This window comes from Xiphias gladius, chromosome 15 (genome assembly GCF_016859285.1).
Source record: "Xiphias gladius isolate SHS-SW01 ecotype Sanya breed wild chromosome 15, ASM1685928v1, whole genome shotgun sequence".
NCBI classification, from domain to species: Eukaryota; Metazoa; Chordata; class Actinopteri; order Istiophoriformes; family Xiphiidae; genus Xiphias; species Xiphias gladius.
This window is the reverse complement of record NC_053414.1, coordinates 29,461,033-29,474,915: the sequence shown is the minus strand read 5'-3', so window position 1 is coordinate 29,474,915 and position 13,883 is coordinate 29,461,033. Positions and strand designations below refer to the sequence as shown.

General features: G+C 40.6%; 1 protein-coding gene across 1 annotated transcript in view; it reads right to left on the bottom strand.

The window, feature by feature from the left end:
* Positions 1–231: 231 nt before the first annotated feature.
* Positions 232–13,883, bottom strand: part of LOC120799628 (regulating synaptic membrane exocytosis protein 1-like) — a 38,411-nt gene continuing 24,759 nt past the window's right edge. The window contains exons 3-4 of the mRNA XM_040144850.1: positions 10,120–10,131; positions 232–534 (exon numbers count right to left, since the gene is read on the bottom strand). Of these exons, the coding sequence (XP_040000784.1) occupies positions 232–534; positions 10,120–10,131 (315 nt within the window). The remainder of the gene's footprint in view (positions 535–10,119; positions 10,132–13,883) is intronic.

Sequence of the window (13,883 nt, the reverse complement as noted above, 5' to 3'; positions counted from 1 at the left end):
AGCAGCTTCAGGAACTTTACCATAAAAATGGGTCCTTAGCCTAGAAGCATTCCTAGATTTCTCTGTTTTAAAAAAAAAATATGGTTCCCATATTTTAATAGTCCCATTCCTGTCATGGTAATGTAAAAAGGTACAGACTGTACATGTATAACACCCTCCAATGGCAGCTACTGCAGCATAAAGATGAAATACAGTATATCACAGAATTTTTGTTGTATGTCTTCTGATGCCTTACTTTTCTCTAGGTGGTTCACTTTGGGAGCGAGAGCCAGGCATGGTTTCAGCACCCTTGGCAGCAGTGATACCAACGGGCGGCTGTGTCCCGTCTGGCCCTGCGTTGGCGTTGGTGCTGGAGGGTGGGGCTTGGGACCTGGAGCGGTGTAGCTTCCTGTCCCGTTGGGCCTCACCTCCCGTGGCTGGGTCGTTCAAGGAGTTGCCCAGGTTCCCAGGCCGCACCCCTGACCCCGAAAACCATTCTCCTGATTTGGTGAGAATCTCCTGCTGCTTACGGCACAGGTTGCATACCCACATTACCTACAGGGGTTAAAAGGACAAAAGTGTTTGCAAGCTCTGTTCAGCAGCATTAGACAACAACAATAAATAATAATTAACAAAAAGTGGTTAGGCATGCCTGAGACACAAAAATCTATGGGACTCTCATCATTTACACAACACAAATTATTTTTATTTAACATATGGCCTAGAAACAAACAAATGCAGCAGTATAGATGTTATGCCAGCAGATATTTTCTCCTAAAAGTCTTGTTTTGTCTATCAACTTTCACAAACACCTGTCTTTCTGCTCACACACAATAAATGGCAGTAGTTCATCTTTACAAAAAGAAAGAAATATTACATCTTAGTTTTCCCCCACATTCTTTTCCCTTTTTCTTTTGCTACAACTTATCAAATATTAAAGAGCAATCACATATGACAGACTGTGCTGTTTTACTATTTCAACATATCCATCATCAGTGAACATAGATTGTCAAAGGCTTTGGTATGACCTACACTGCATTTTTAAAAACTAAAGAAACCCCTTTGGACGTTGTGTAAATGTTGCCTAATGTTGTCAGTTTTCTGATTCTTATTAAACTGCAGCCGGTTAATAAAAAAGTACTGCTTTCAGATTGATCCATTAGGCTCATATTGGTGATTTAATAAGAACATCTCAATTTAGAAGGCCACAAACAACACTGTAATACAGTAGTTGAAGAAGAGGAAGGGAAAATAAACAGTAAATGGAATGGTATTGTATACATTTGTATTGTTTTTATCTCAAATGAGGAATATTAACACAATTCTAGTCATTCTCTATGTATTTACACATGCAGGCAATGGTTTTCTGTGATTTAGCCTCTAAAAATCAATAAAATGCACCATTACAAATGGAAAATTGGTGATCAGAGACATGTACAGAAGCAATGATAAAATATGACTCTTCAGCCTCTAAATGAGACCCATAGACAACATCAAATACTTACACGTAGCCATGGCTACTGAATATCACCGCACTTCGACAGTACAAAAACGGGATTTATCTCCCTCCGTATTTATAATCCCAGTGGTTTATTTTTCAGAGAATAAATCCAAAACAAGGGGGAAACACAGTCGTCCCTTGTATTGCACTTCAGAATCATGGCACAAATTAAAAAACAACACCTCTGGGAGCTCAGGAAATCCCAAAATGTTACTCCTTGACAGCCAGTGGGATGGACTGTTAGCCGTCAGTTTAGCAGTTAGCCTTCAGCGCGCCAAAGCACATTCATCATGGCCTGATTGAATCCTAGTTGGCGCATGTCCAGACTAATCTAAAGTAAATCCATTGCCTGCACGACCCACAGCTGTCAGGCAGCCGCCCAGCCACACAGCCACACACTACAGTCTCTTTCTCTCTCTGTCTTTCTCCACCTCTTTACCTCAGCTGAGGGGCCACAGATTAGCAGTGGCCAGTAATCCTTTCAGCTCCTCACCATTATTCAACTCATCATCAGCTGACAATACCAGCTCATACTTCTAACCTATAGCCCCCCGCCCCCTTCCTCCATCATCCCCAAGGCAGAACTACACAGGTTAGAGATTAATTCTAGATGCCCCAACCCCTTTCACTATTCTTTCCTAGGGCATTGATTGGATATCAGCTATTTTATGTACAGTACAATTAATGAAACAAACATGCCAATTGCAGCCGTCAAATTTCAGCCAAAATGCAGGAAATCACCTGTTAAACTGCTGAAGTTATTTTTAACTATTTAATATGACGCCCTAGAGCTTGGGCTGCTGAAAATTTTAATTCTGGTACCAATATGATACCTTTTCAATACCTTGCTCTGAAGAATTTAAACATTTTTTGCCACAAAACCCTTTTTGACATTGTATGTAAACAATTGATATCTGATGGTTTTCAGTAGTAGGGGCTATCGACACATTTTCGATGGCACACTCAATACTCAAAAAGTATTTCAGTCAGACACACTTACGTCAAGGAAGTGACCATTTATAACAAATATTTATAAACTTAGAATTGAAAAGGCCGTGCTGTTCGAGGGAGCTCTGACTGAATCCAAGCAGCAATGTGGATTCTGCTTAGAGAGCGATTCCCCCTTACAGGAACATGACTCTGGAGTGGCTGTGGAAGCAACCGGCACCGGCATGAGGGAGATCGTAAGAGTAACAGTGGGGAAGTGTCAGGTTATAATGTCCGCCATGTGCACCTGAATGAATATGACTGGATATTAGCTAGCTACACAGCTGTAAATGAGCCAATCATTGTAAAGCACGCTGCAAACAACTGCAGCCAATCAGCCAATACAAGCGTGACTTCAGTGCTCTGCCTGAACTAATGGTATGGTTCACTCAGTAGGGCTGGAATCAAACTTCAGTACTTTATTAGTACCAACAGAAATCTGTGTGTAGAACACAGTGTCAAAACTGTCAAAGTACCAAAAGCTGCTTGCACAGCTGTATGTGTTTTAACATTTTTGAACTTAGCTGAAATACCAGGTGCCAAAAAACAAAAACAAAAAAATACTAAGGCTACAGAATTATCACATTTCATGACAAACGCACAGTTATATCCTGACTGTGGAGCACCCAAAACCTGGGTTCACCAAGTTGACTGCAGTGGGCTCTGACTACAGTTAGTTTGCTTTGCGAGTCACTGCTAACAAAGAGGAGTAAATGCTCTAATCCACATGCTTAATCCTTGAATGAGAGCATCATATAGAAGAATAGACATCATAGGACGACTGTTTAGAGCCCAGTGTGTTTTCAATCTAAAAGAGAAACTGCTCTCATTTTCTAATGGTAGACCATCATGTGTTTATAATTTGCTTTAAAGCCTACAACTCAGATGGGGGGGGGTAGTAAACGGTAAGGAAGTTATAGAACACACGGGCACACACACACACACACACACAAACACACACAAAGGATATAATACAAACAGTATAATCCTTTACTGGAGTGATTGTGCTCTGTGTTCCTGGATAGCCTGGAAGATATTGTAGGGGGAATTAATTGTGTGTGGAGTGAATGTGTATGTGTGTGTGTGTGTATGGGTATGTCAGTATGTGTTTTTATGTATATAAGATGCAAAAGCCCCACCCTATAGTTAGTGTGACGCATGTATTTGCAGTAGTGCTTGATGCCGGACCAGCCGGCGCATGATGTCAGACCTTCAGCTAAGCCGACCAATCAGTTCCCTCTGTCCAGAGGCAGCCCACTCCAGTGTCATCTCGAGTTCATCTCGCTGCCTCACTGCATGCTGTGGAGTGTGATGTGCTGGGAGACTGTGTTTGTGTGTGCAGAGATATGTGTACAGTATGTATATGTGGGACATATCTGAAACCTTCTTGCCTAGAAGAAAGTGGCGTGGGCGACTGCCTGTAGGCAAGATGTGTGTGTGTGTGTGTGTGTGTGTGTGCGTACGTGCGTGCGTGTGTGTGTGTGTGTGTGTGTGCGGAGAAGAAGCAGTGCCATCTCTGTCATGTAATAATGTCAACCTCCTTCTGCCTAAAATGTGCTTCTCCATGGTAACCAAATCACAGGAAAAGCTAGTGAAAGCAAGGGGGAGAAAGCTGTGTGTGTGTGTGTGTCTGTAAAACTGAGAAAACTGAGTGTGTGTCAGTACTGAAAGACAACAATAGCAGAGAAACTTAAAAAAAAGCACAAATGCCAAAGTTATCACTGCATTGTACAGGTATCTCTATCAAATGTGATCAGAACATGGATTTCACCCTCACTTTCCTTTCACTTTTTGTTCATTTTCTTTCCTTTCCTGTCATTTTCCTTTCTTTATTTTGTCTCCTTTTCCCCTTTCCTTTCTGTTGCATTCTTTTCCTTCTTCCTTTCATGTCCTCTCTTTTTCCTTCCCTTTTCTTTCTTTCCTATCCTTTCTCTCCTTTCTTTCCCTCTCCTCCCTTTTCTTTCTTCTCCCTTCCTTTCATTACCTCTTCCATTTTCCTCCCCCTTTCCTTCCTTTCCTCTCATTTTCTGTCCTTTTCTTTTCTTTCCTTCCCTTTCCTTTCCTCGGGTTATTTCCTTTACTCACCTCTCCCTTTTATCTCCCTTCTTTTCTTCTCATCCCCTTGCTTTTCTTTCCTCCCTTTTCTTTCTCTCCTCTCCTTTCCTTTTATTTTGTTTCCTTTCTTTGTCTTACCATTTCTTTGTTCTCCTCTCCTCCTTTCCTTCCCTATCCTCTCCTCCCTTCCCCCTCATCTCCTTGCTTTCCTCTCCTCTCTTTTTCTTCCTCTCCTTTCCTTGACCTTTATTTCCTTTTCTATCCTTTGTTCCTTTCCTCTCCTTCCCTCTTGTTTTCCCTTCATCTCCTTTCTTTTGTTTCCTTCCCTCCCTTTCCTCCTCTGTCCTTTCTTACATTTCTTTTCCATTTCCTTTGCTCTACTCTTTTCATTTCCTTTCTGATTTCCTATTACATCTTCTCACCTTCTAGCTCAGCTGACACACCCGGCTGACTTTACAAATGAAGACACCACACACCTGTCACTCATACTTCTCTACCCCATAGCCCCTTCCCTTCATCTCCCATCCCCACCGCCGCTCCATCCATCTGCTGACAAAATGGTGAAAGCGTGCGTCGCCACCGGAGCTCTGGCAACAGCAGCAGCATTCAGCAGCAGCTCACAGTGAGAACAGCATTCATTTAGGCCCGAATTGTGTGAACATCAGCTTTTCCTTAAATGGGCAGAATAGATGGGAGCCTTGGGGGTGGCAGAGCAGTGGGGAGGGGGTTGGTTAGCTTTCAGTCAGCATGTGCAGTGACCCCGCCCTCAACACACACACACCTCGGCAGAATGAGATATGAGGCAGCATTGGGTGTAAACTGCCATCGTTCAGGGAATGGTGGGAAGAAAGACGACCGCAAAACACATAATGCTCCATTTCCTCTAATAAGGTAGTAGATCAACTCTGCAAGCAGTCCCGATGCATTCAGTGGTGAGGAAGGTAGAAAGAAAAGCAAAGCTGTTGTGGCTGTAAATCCACACCGCTTCTACATTTTTGATCTCAGTATCATGGAGAAGACCCTTTCTTATTGCTTTAGTTCACTACATCAAAACTCTTGAAGCAGTTTTATGAAGATAACTTCAATCCTCAGATGCTAATCATTATGGTCATGATAATATAACTGTGATCAAAATTGAAGTGTGTGAGAAAAACAGTAAAATTTCTTATTTTGACCTGAGCATGACCTCAGTGATTCGTGTCCCCTACGCAAACCTCCGGGGAAAAATCGAAACATTGTTTTTTACCAGTTGTGGATTTTATCTTCAAAGCTAATTTTATGATCTCTCTTTCACGGGAGATATCTATTGTTTGCACAGAATGATAAAATGTTTGCGCAGGGTGACATCCACATTTAAATCCCAAATTTCCACAGACTCCCACAGCCACAGGGCCGTCCATAGTTAGCACAATGAAGAAGAGCTGCAGAGCGCTGATTGCGAGTGACATTATCACTATGGAAATAATGTTTTTTTACATATGGTTCTTTTATTTTATGTCTTTATTAGAGAGATAACAATAAAGTATTGACAGGAAATGAAAGAGATGGAGAGTGATAGCCTCAAATATTATATGCCAGCAGGGAACACCTGGAAGAACTATTTTTAGACATTGATTTCTCCCTGGAAATCCAGGTAGGGGAGTGGATATCTGTGGGATCACAAAAACAACCGCAAGCCTATGTGACGAAACCACAGAGTAAAATATGGAGAGCTAAGGTCACAAATGGGGCAATACGATAATGACATTAAACTTGAGAATTGTCTCCTTGCATAGAAAATTAAACAAGAAGTCTGGTTTGTTACAACTTCAGTAAAACCACATTTTTGAGGTTTTGGCTATCATTTCAAGTCTAATCTGGCGATTCAACACAAGCAGTCATACGATCAGACTTGTAAACAAGCCAACAATTTATAAACCATTTGATCTGAAAATAAAACTGAACATGAGCAGACCTGAAATGTCGGTTTTAATCTGTCATTCCTCAGGAAAGCAGTACACATGATTACAGCCAGTAGGGTAGGTCAAACTTGAACCAGAAAAAGCAGCCTGTAAACCATTATGGATTTTCACAAGCTGACTGTCTGAGGAATTTTCATTCTTTCAGTCCACACACGGTATGTCCAAAAAGCACTTTGAATTCTCATGTAGGCTTTCACTTTTCACTTATGACTTTTCAGTGAGGGTGATAATAATAGGAGCTGTAACAGTATTACAAATATCTTCAAAAACATTAAAGGCTCATCTTGAGAATGTTGCTTTTGGCTTTTGCCAGATCCAGTCAAGGAGGTCCTATTATTAGACACACAGGCCTTAAATGAAGACCAAAGTGGTTGTTGGGTCATCTATTGCCAGCCCCATGAACACATGTTTCTGTGGTGGTATGGGAGAGAAAAGACAGAAATAGAGACAGATAGATAGGGAGATAAAAAGTTAAATTGAAATTGAAATGTTTTAGGATGGACAGAAGAGATGGAACAAGGAGAGCGGTTTATAAGAAGAGAGGAGCGGAGTGTGAGAAGGAGGAGAGGGCACTGGGTTGGTCATCTAGTACTGAGAAACATGACTGAGATTATGCAGTGCATCCTCCCTTCCAGTAAAAAGTGCCGCTTAAGCTTGATGCAGTAAGCGAGCGAGACTGTACAAATGTATCCGTATGACTCTGAGCGAGACATGTCTGTATGTTAGTGGTAGATTGTAGGCCATAAACTAGTTCAAACTACACAGAGTACCAAATACTTACAAAATAAAACTAAGAAACAGCTGCAATCATGTACTGAAAATGCATTGGTGAATAATACTCTAAGCTGGTATTTTATAACACCAGTAACACCAGGGCTCTATTTGACCCAGATGATCATACAAAATCCTTAGTTTGGTATTAATTACCATTAACACTGGCACAAGAAAATGGGATGTCTGTACTCTCTAGGCTTGATTTAGTCTATATTGTATGAGTATTGTGCATTCATCAATATTTATGTACATCTCTGTGGATGATTTTTTTGATACCATTATAAGAGGGTGTGAGTGTGTTGTCTGTGTGTGTGTGTGTGTGTGTGTGTGTGTGTGCGTGCGTGTGCGTGTGCGTGTGCGTTAGGACCCAGCGTCTGCCTGCTCTCCACTGGGAGGCAGTGCTCCTCTACAAAGGAGACAAATTGTCAGCGGTTTGTTCAGTTTCTGGAGCTGACATTAAACAGACATACACAAACACTCCAGCACACACACACCCAGCTTGACAGAGGGCTATGAAATACACATCAGCTTCTTTATTTCGCATACTGAAACTGATTTAAAGTAGAAACTGTTGGCATTTAATGATGTGTTCTGTTTACAAAAAAAGTCCAATGAGTAACCTTCAGTTCCAGACACTGAGAATATAATTAATGTTATTCTATCTTTTTAAGTTTAAGAAACCTCCCTGTATATGAAGGTGGTTCAACATTATCTAACAGCAATCACATTAAGTATTGTGCTTTAAGAGCAAACATAACTCATATTAAGGCCAAAGAATCTGTTTTCCCCAGCATTTGTTTCGTTTGAAACGATACACAGCACTACCAGTAAAAGGATAGCTGTCTACTTGTGCCTGAGTTGAGAAGGTTAATTTTAAGGAAAGGTACATCATATACCAACTGACGATCGCCAAGACGTCCCTCTGGGATAGCATGGCAGCTGTGCCAGATTTACCAGTAGAAATCTTCAGACATTTTTGAGACAATGGGTCTTTGATTTCAGACGGAGGTAGACAAAAGTAAGCTTCTCATTTCTAGCTGGCAACAGATTTTATCAGCTATACCTAACTAGGTAATTAATCTAACATTGGCTTCACGAGTTGTTTGAAAACAATGTCACATGCTGCATTTTTAATGTTTCCTGGTTCATTTTAAAGGGAGAATCTTGTTAAATTGATCATAAATAGGCACTTGATGGCTACATACATGATATCATGCTAAAAGACTGAGGATAAAGCTTGTAAATTTTAAAGTTACAAGGAAAAAGCCTTTAGGATGAGGACTAACCGATGTGTTTGCCAAACAAACATTACGCTATCTCAGGTTGCTGGATTGTAAACTTCCCCAAAACCAATAAAATGCAGATCAGAGCTACTAACATTAGCCTAAGCTCTGATTGCATCCAGGATTGTGGCATACAATGTTATGCTAGTTATGATTGCTAAGTTACGATTGGACAATTGCTGTTCGGTGGAGGGGTTTAGCAAACAGTCAACTCTGTTTATCGTATCTGAGCTAAGGCCGGGTTATCTTGATTCTTGGACTTTAATCTCATAGTGAGAGAACTGAGCAGATACTGAAATATATCTAAACCATACGCAGCACATGAAAAGCCTGTATGAAGGACATGAGTCAATCTTTTCTGCTGTGACTCATCTGCTTACCTTGGTGAGTATGTTAAGTAACACAATGAATCCTATTTCTGTAAATTAAAGGGCTGAGCAACATCCCAAACTAAAACTCACTGTCATTCCCTTCACCATTTCTGACTTTTACAGGGCACAGCAGCAACAACACTGGCAAAATTTTGCAGTGACCAAGCATTAAGGGGAAGTGGTATGTGGACAAAGTGGAACATATACCTGGGCCCCTCCCATCTCCCTATGGCAAGGCTGGTCTGGTCTCAAACACACAGGCAGGGAAAGCATGCACAGGCATGAGTGTGCATTCATTGTGCATTCAGACAAAAGATCGGTGGGGTAGAGTGCTTTCTTATATGCTTGCCAGCTGAAATGCCAATCCATCATCCCAGTTTTTGTCAAGGTTTTATCACAGTATCTATTGCCCCCCCCAGCACAGCCATGCCTACAGCCATAGGAAGAGGGGTCAGGATGGGTCAGACAATTCAGACACCCCTGCAGACAGACTATATTACGGCTCATGCTCGCTCTGCCCGCTAGATAAACTTTCAGGGTCTGCATTCATTCTCAGAATTAGAGTAGTGATGCAGGATCACCAGCCAGCTGCCATGAGACTGCTTATCCACAATGATCTGTGAGACAAAAACTTATTGTGGGTCTGAATTCCTGTTTTGATACTGTGAATGAGCACAGACCCGAGTTTGGAGGGGAGACAATAGTAGTGACCCATGCAGCAAAACCCAGCAAGCCTTACCCTGTCCTTCACTATGAGACACTTTGCAGGGGGAGGAGACAGACAATGGACACAGAGTTAGTCAGGGTTTACGCTAGAGAACAAATCTGCTGAGGACACATAGTTCCAGGTGTCTCCACCCCATACAGCACAGTAATTTCTCTGAAAAATCAAATTTGATAGAAGCTATGAACTATCAGGGACTCCCAAGGGACACACTGGCTCCGTTCCAATCCAATATCTTACTCTCTTGAATCTTATGTTGTTGATTTTTCAACTCTTTTTCTGTCCGCTGGGAAATTATAGGTCGGGCCAACATGAAAGAAACTAAATTTAGGAATGTTTTACATCACCTTTCCTGGGTAGAAGTCAGCTTGTAAACAGACAAGAGAAACCTCAGCTCCAAATTTGAACACAGCCAGCATTTTTACCTTTAGGTGGCACAAACATCACATTCACAGCACAGAGAGAACACAAAAAAGATGCTAACCACTTTGTCCTCCTTTGATGCATGCAGTCCAGGTAGCAGTGAGAATTGAGAAAAGTGAGGGAGGAAGTGGAGCAAAGAAGGAAGGGAGAGAAAGAAATGAAAGAACGTAATAGATACAAGAAATAGAAATGCAGAGAGGTTGAGTTTGTGAAACAGGAGATAGGACAGATTGTGGGAAAAGAAAGGGGGAAAAAGGAGAAAAGGGGAAAAGAGGATGTGGTGCAAACATTTGTTAATTACATTGTGCAGAACTAATACATATACTTCATATTCAGTGACAGAGTCTGAAGTGGTTGGGGGAACAGTATGTGAATGTAAGTGACCACAGACATATTAGGCTGCAGCGACATGCATGACCCAGCTTGGCATGACCTACGTGTGACTCATGACCTGTGACAACATCAGGATCTGTTTCAGCTCCTCAGCACAGTGGAAACTGGGACAACAAAAGCAACATGGAGCACATTTTTTCACAACCTAACCTTTACTAAACCTCATCTCTGCAAATACACAGCCACAGAAATCTTTCCAGGTCTTTTAATTTAAAAAAAACAACCCAACATTTAGAATTATCATGAAGCTACATAATATTTGACCATCTGTATACAAAGGTTAAAGAGGTTGTAGTTTTTACTTAATTTTTAATATAAACTACTTAATGAAGGCTGTGAAATAATATAACTACAGTATGACAAATTAATGGATCTATTATTGCTAATCCTTCTTTAATAATACAGAGTGTCCATTGTAATGTATAGCTCAGGGGGTAGTTCTGGGGCCCAATCAGTTTTTGGATGGCGTGTGTATCAACCTGTTGCTGTGATGCCTTCTGCAGGGCACAGGGAAGCACTGTCGGGCTCTGTCAATAGGAACTGATGAATTATTACAATAAGCTGACTACAAGCAAATAAAAGTTTATTGCCTAATATTTACCCCATATTTTTTTATTTTTACGGCTCCCCTATAGTACCATAAATGTACACGACTCTTTTCTTTAAACACATTTTCAAAACAGATTTTCATTTGCGTTCAGTTTGTTTTATGGCTTCAAATAAAGGTTATTAAGACAAGAACAAAATCTTATTGACCGTTGCTAGAACCAATACTGTATAGTGGTAATGTTTCGAAATGTAATTTGATACCTTTTAGTGGCAATTTGGTACTGCTTCAAAATGGTATTCTTTACATTTTGCGGTACTGTGTAAATGTAAAATTACATTTTGACCCCCAGTTCCTCCTGTCCACATGCTAAAGTGTCCTTGGGCAAGACGAAGAACCCCAAATTGCTCTGAGTGGTCAGCCCAGCAATTTGCATGGTAGCTCGCTGACATCCTTGGTTGACTGAGAGGCAAGTTGCAAAGCGATTGGATAGAAGCAGTATATAAATGACCACTTATAGAAACCACTAGTGGTAGATTAGAATATATATCTGTTTGTTCTTGTGTGTGTGTGTGTGTGTGTGTGTGTGTGTGTGTGTGTGTGTGTGTGTGTGTGTGTGTGTGTGTGTGTGTGTGTGTGTGTGTGTGTGTGTGTGTGTGTGTGTGTGTGTGTGCTATTTGGATGAACTGAAATTCTAAAGAAAAAAAAACAAGAAATTCTTGTGATCAAAAGTATAAAACCCTTCGTAGTGGTGGATTTCTTTTTTACCAGCTGTAAGTAGCCCTTTCATTTTGATTCATCTGATGAAGAAGGCTGTTGAACATGCATATTTAGAGTATGTATTTATATTCTAAATAATTTACTGAACAACCGCAATCAGAAGATGTTTTAATACTTTGTAAATGTATTCTTCTGTAAGCCAGAGTGCTAAGTGGAGGAAAACAGAGTGTGCTGTGGGTGTGGGGTAAATGAGCACACTGTACGCAGGAGAGAGGGTATTTTTTGTTTTTTTGTTTTTTTAAACAAAGCTCACACTCTCCTAATCCTGTTATTCTGCTTGGCCTAGTGGACTACCCAGGACAGAGGCAAGCATCGCCGAGACTAAAGGAGCTTCACTTCCGACACATCCCTCCCACATATTATACACACACAGACACACGCAGAGACACACACAACCATTTACAAATGTAAACACATGAAAGAAATTAAGTTGTGTTATCCCTTATAAGGATTTTATAAATTAAATTGCTCCATGAGTGTAGAAATTCAGATCTGTTTTTGTTAAGTGATGCAACAATTCTTAGTAGTGGCATTATCAGAAATCCTTCTGAAAGCTTGGGATAAGTGCTTAAAGTAAAAATACCATATGTTTGAAAAAAACTTCTATTGTAACTCTATTGTAATTTAATGTGAGATATAACGTTCAATATTTAACTATTTCCAAATGCAGTAGGTGGATAACAATGGAATTATGTACTGTAAAGGAACCAGGTATTGAATATATTGCCAGTTAATTGAAAAGACACAAATGTGATTATTGATTAATTGATTCCTTATTTCAAAATGAAATTTGTGCAGACTCACAGACAAACATACACACCCACATAAACACATACATATACACAAAAACTCCAATAAGAGGGTAAATCTACTATACACGCCATTACACATGGAACAAACATATATGTGCATCTGCACTAACTCGTCCTTGCTTTTGAGTTAAATTATTTAGGCCCCTGAAATTCCACTTTTAAGTGATGGTAATTATCAAGGCATTAAATTCCATATTAAAACATTCCTTATTAAAAAGTGCCATATTGATTGATATTATTTTGAGAGCAATTTCCCTTCAAATGAATCGTTTGCTTTATTTGTTTTATTTATAGATTGCATTAACATCCTGCTAGTCTCTTGAATTCCATGTAAGAGCCTGCCTGCTGTGAAAGTAATATTAATGGCTTTACCAACAGGGAGGCTATCTTTATTCCCTATTCTCACTGGCCTTTGAGTTCTGCATACATGTGGTGCCAGTGTGAATCCCAGCTGGGATAGGCGGATCCTGAACAGATTGGGGACCAGCAGGCCAAGGGTGGAGAGCCCATAGCCAGGTAAGATACCCAGGAGGAGGTCCGTTCTCTTGGGTTGGAGGGGAGCCCAGCGAATGCTTGGATGGAAGAGGGCTGGGACTTAAAATAGCACAAACATGTTTGGTTTATGGATGGTTCCAATCTGGTAGTAGGGAGTTAGGGTCCTCTTAATGGTTATAATTTGGTGCTATGGTGTGGGTTTTTGATCTATTATAGCTTTGCCTCTTGAGTTTGTAGTGTAGGTTTAGCACTGCTCATTGTCTTCAGTGAATCGTGGGTTCAAGTTAAAAGAAGTTTTGGTTGTTTATTTGTTTGATTGTTTTTTAGCCACACTATGTTCTCCAGAGAAGGAAGACTACTGACTTAAGGATTCTTGATTGATGACTTTTCCTCTAGCCATGAACAGGTCTTATCCAGTGGGATGTCTCTGCATCTATAAGTTGGATAAACTTTAGGACATTCCGTGGGAAAATCTTTAATAACCTTGGTGATTGCTTGAAATTTCCTCTAGTGCCATTTGGTTTCAGACCAAACACCTGGAAAATAAGCCTCAGCTGACCTCTTCATGTTCGGTGCTGATTCGGTGCAAATTTTAGCATGCTAGCATTTTCATTGTAAGCATGTTAGCATGCGTTTAGCAATCATTTAGCTCAAAGCATGGATATGCATAAGTACAGCCTCACAGCACCATTAGAATGGTTGTAGACTCCTGTTTACATGCCATCATAACTTTTCCACCTTCACTGCCAATGTCTTTAATAAAGAGTATAAAATAAATGTTTAATGGCATCAGATCAA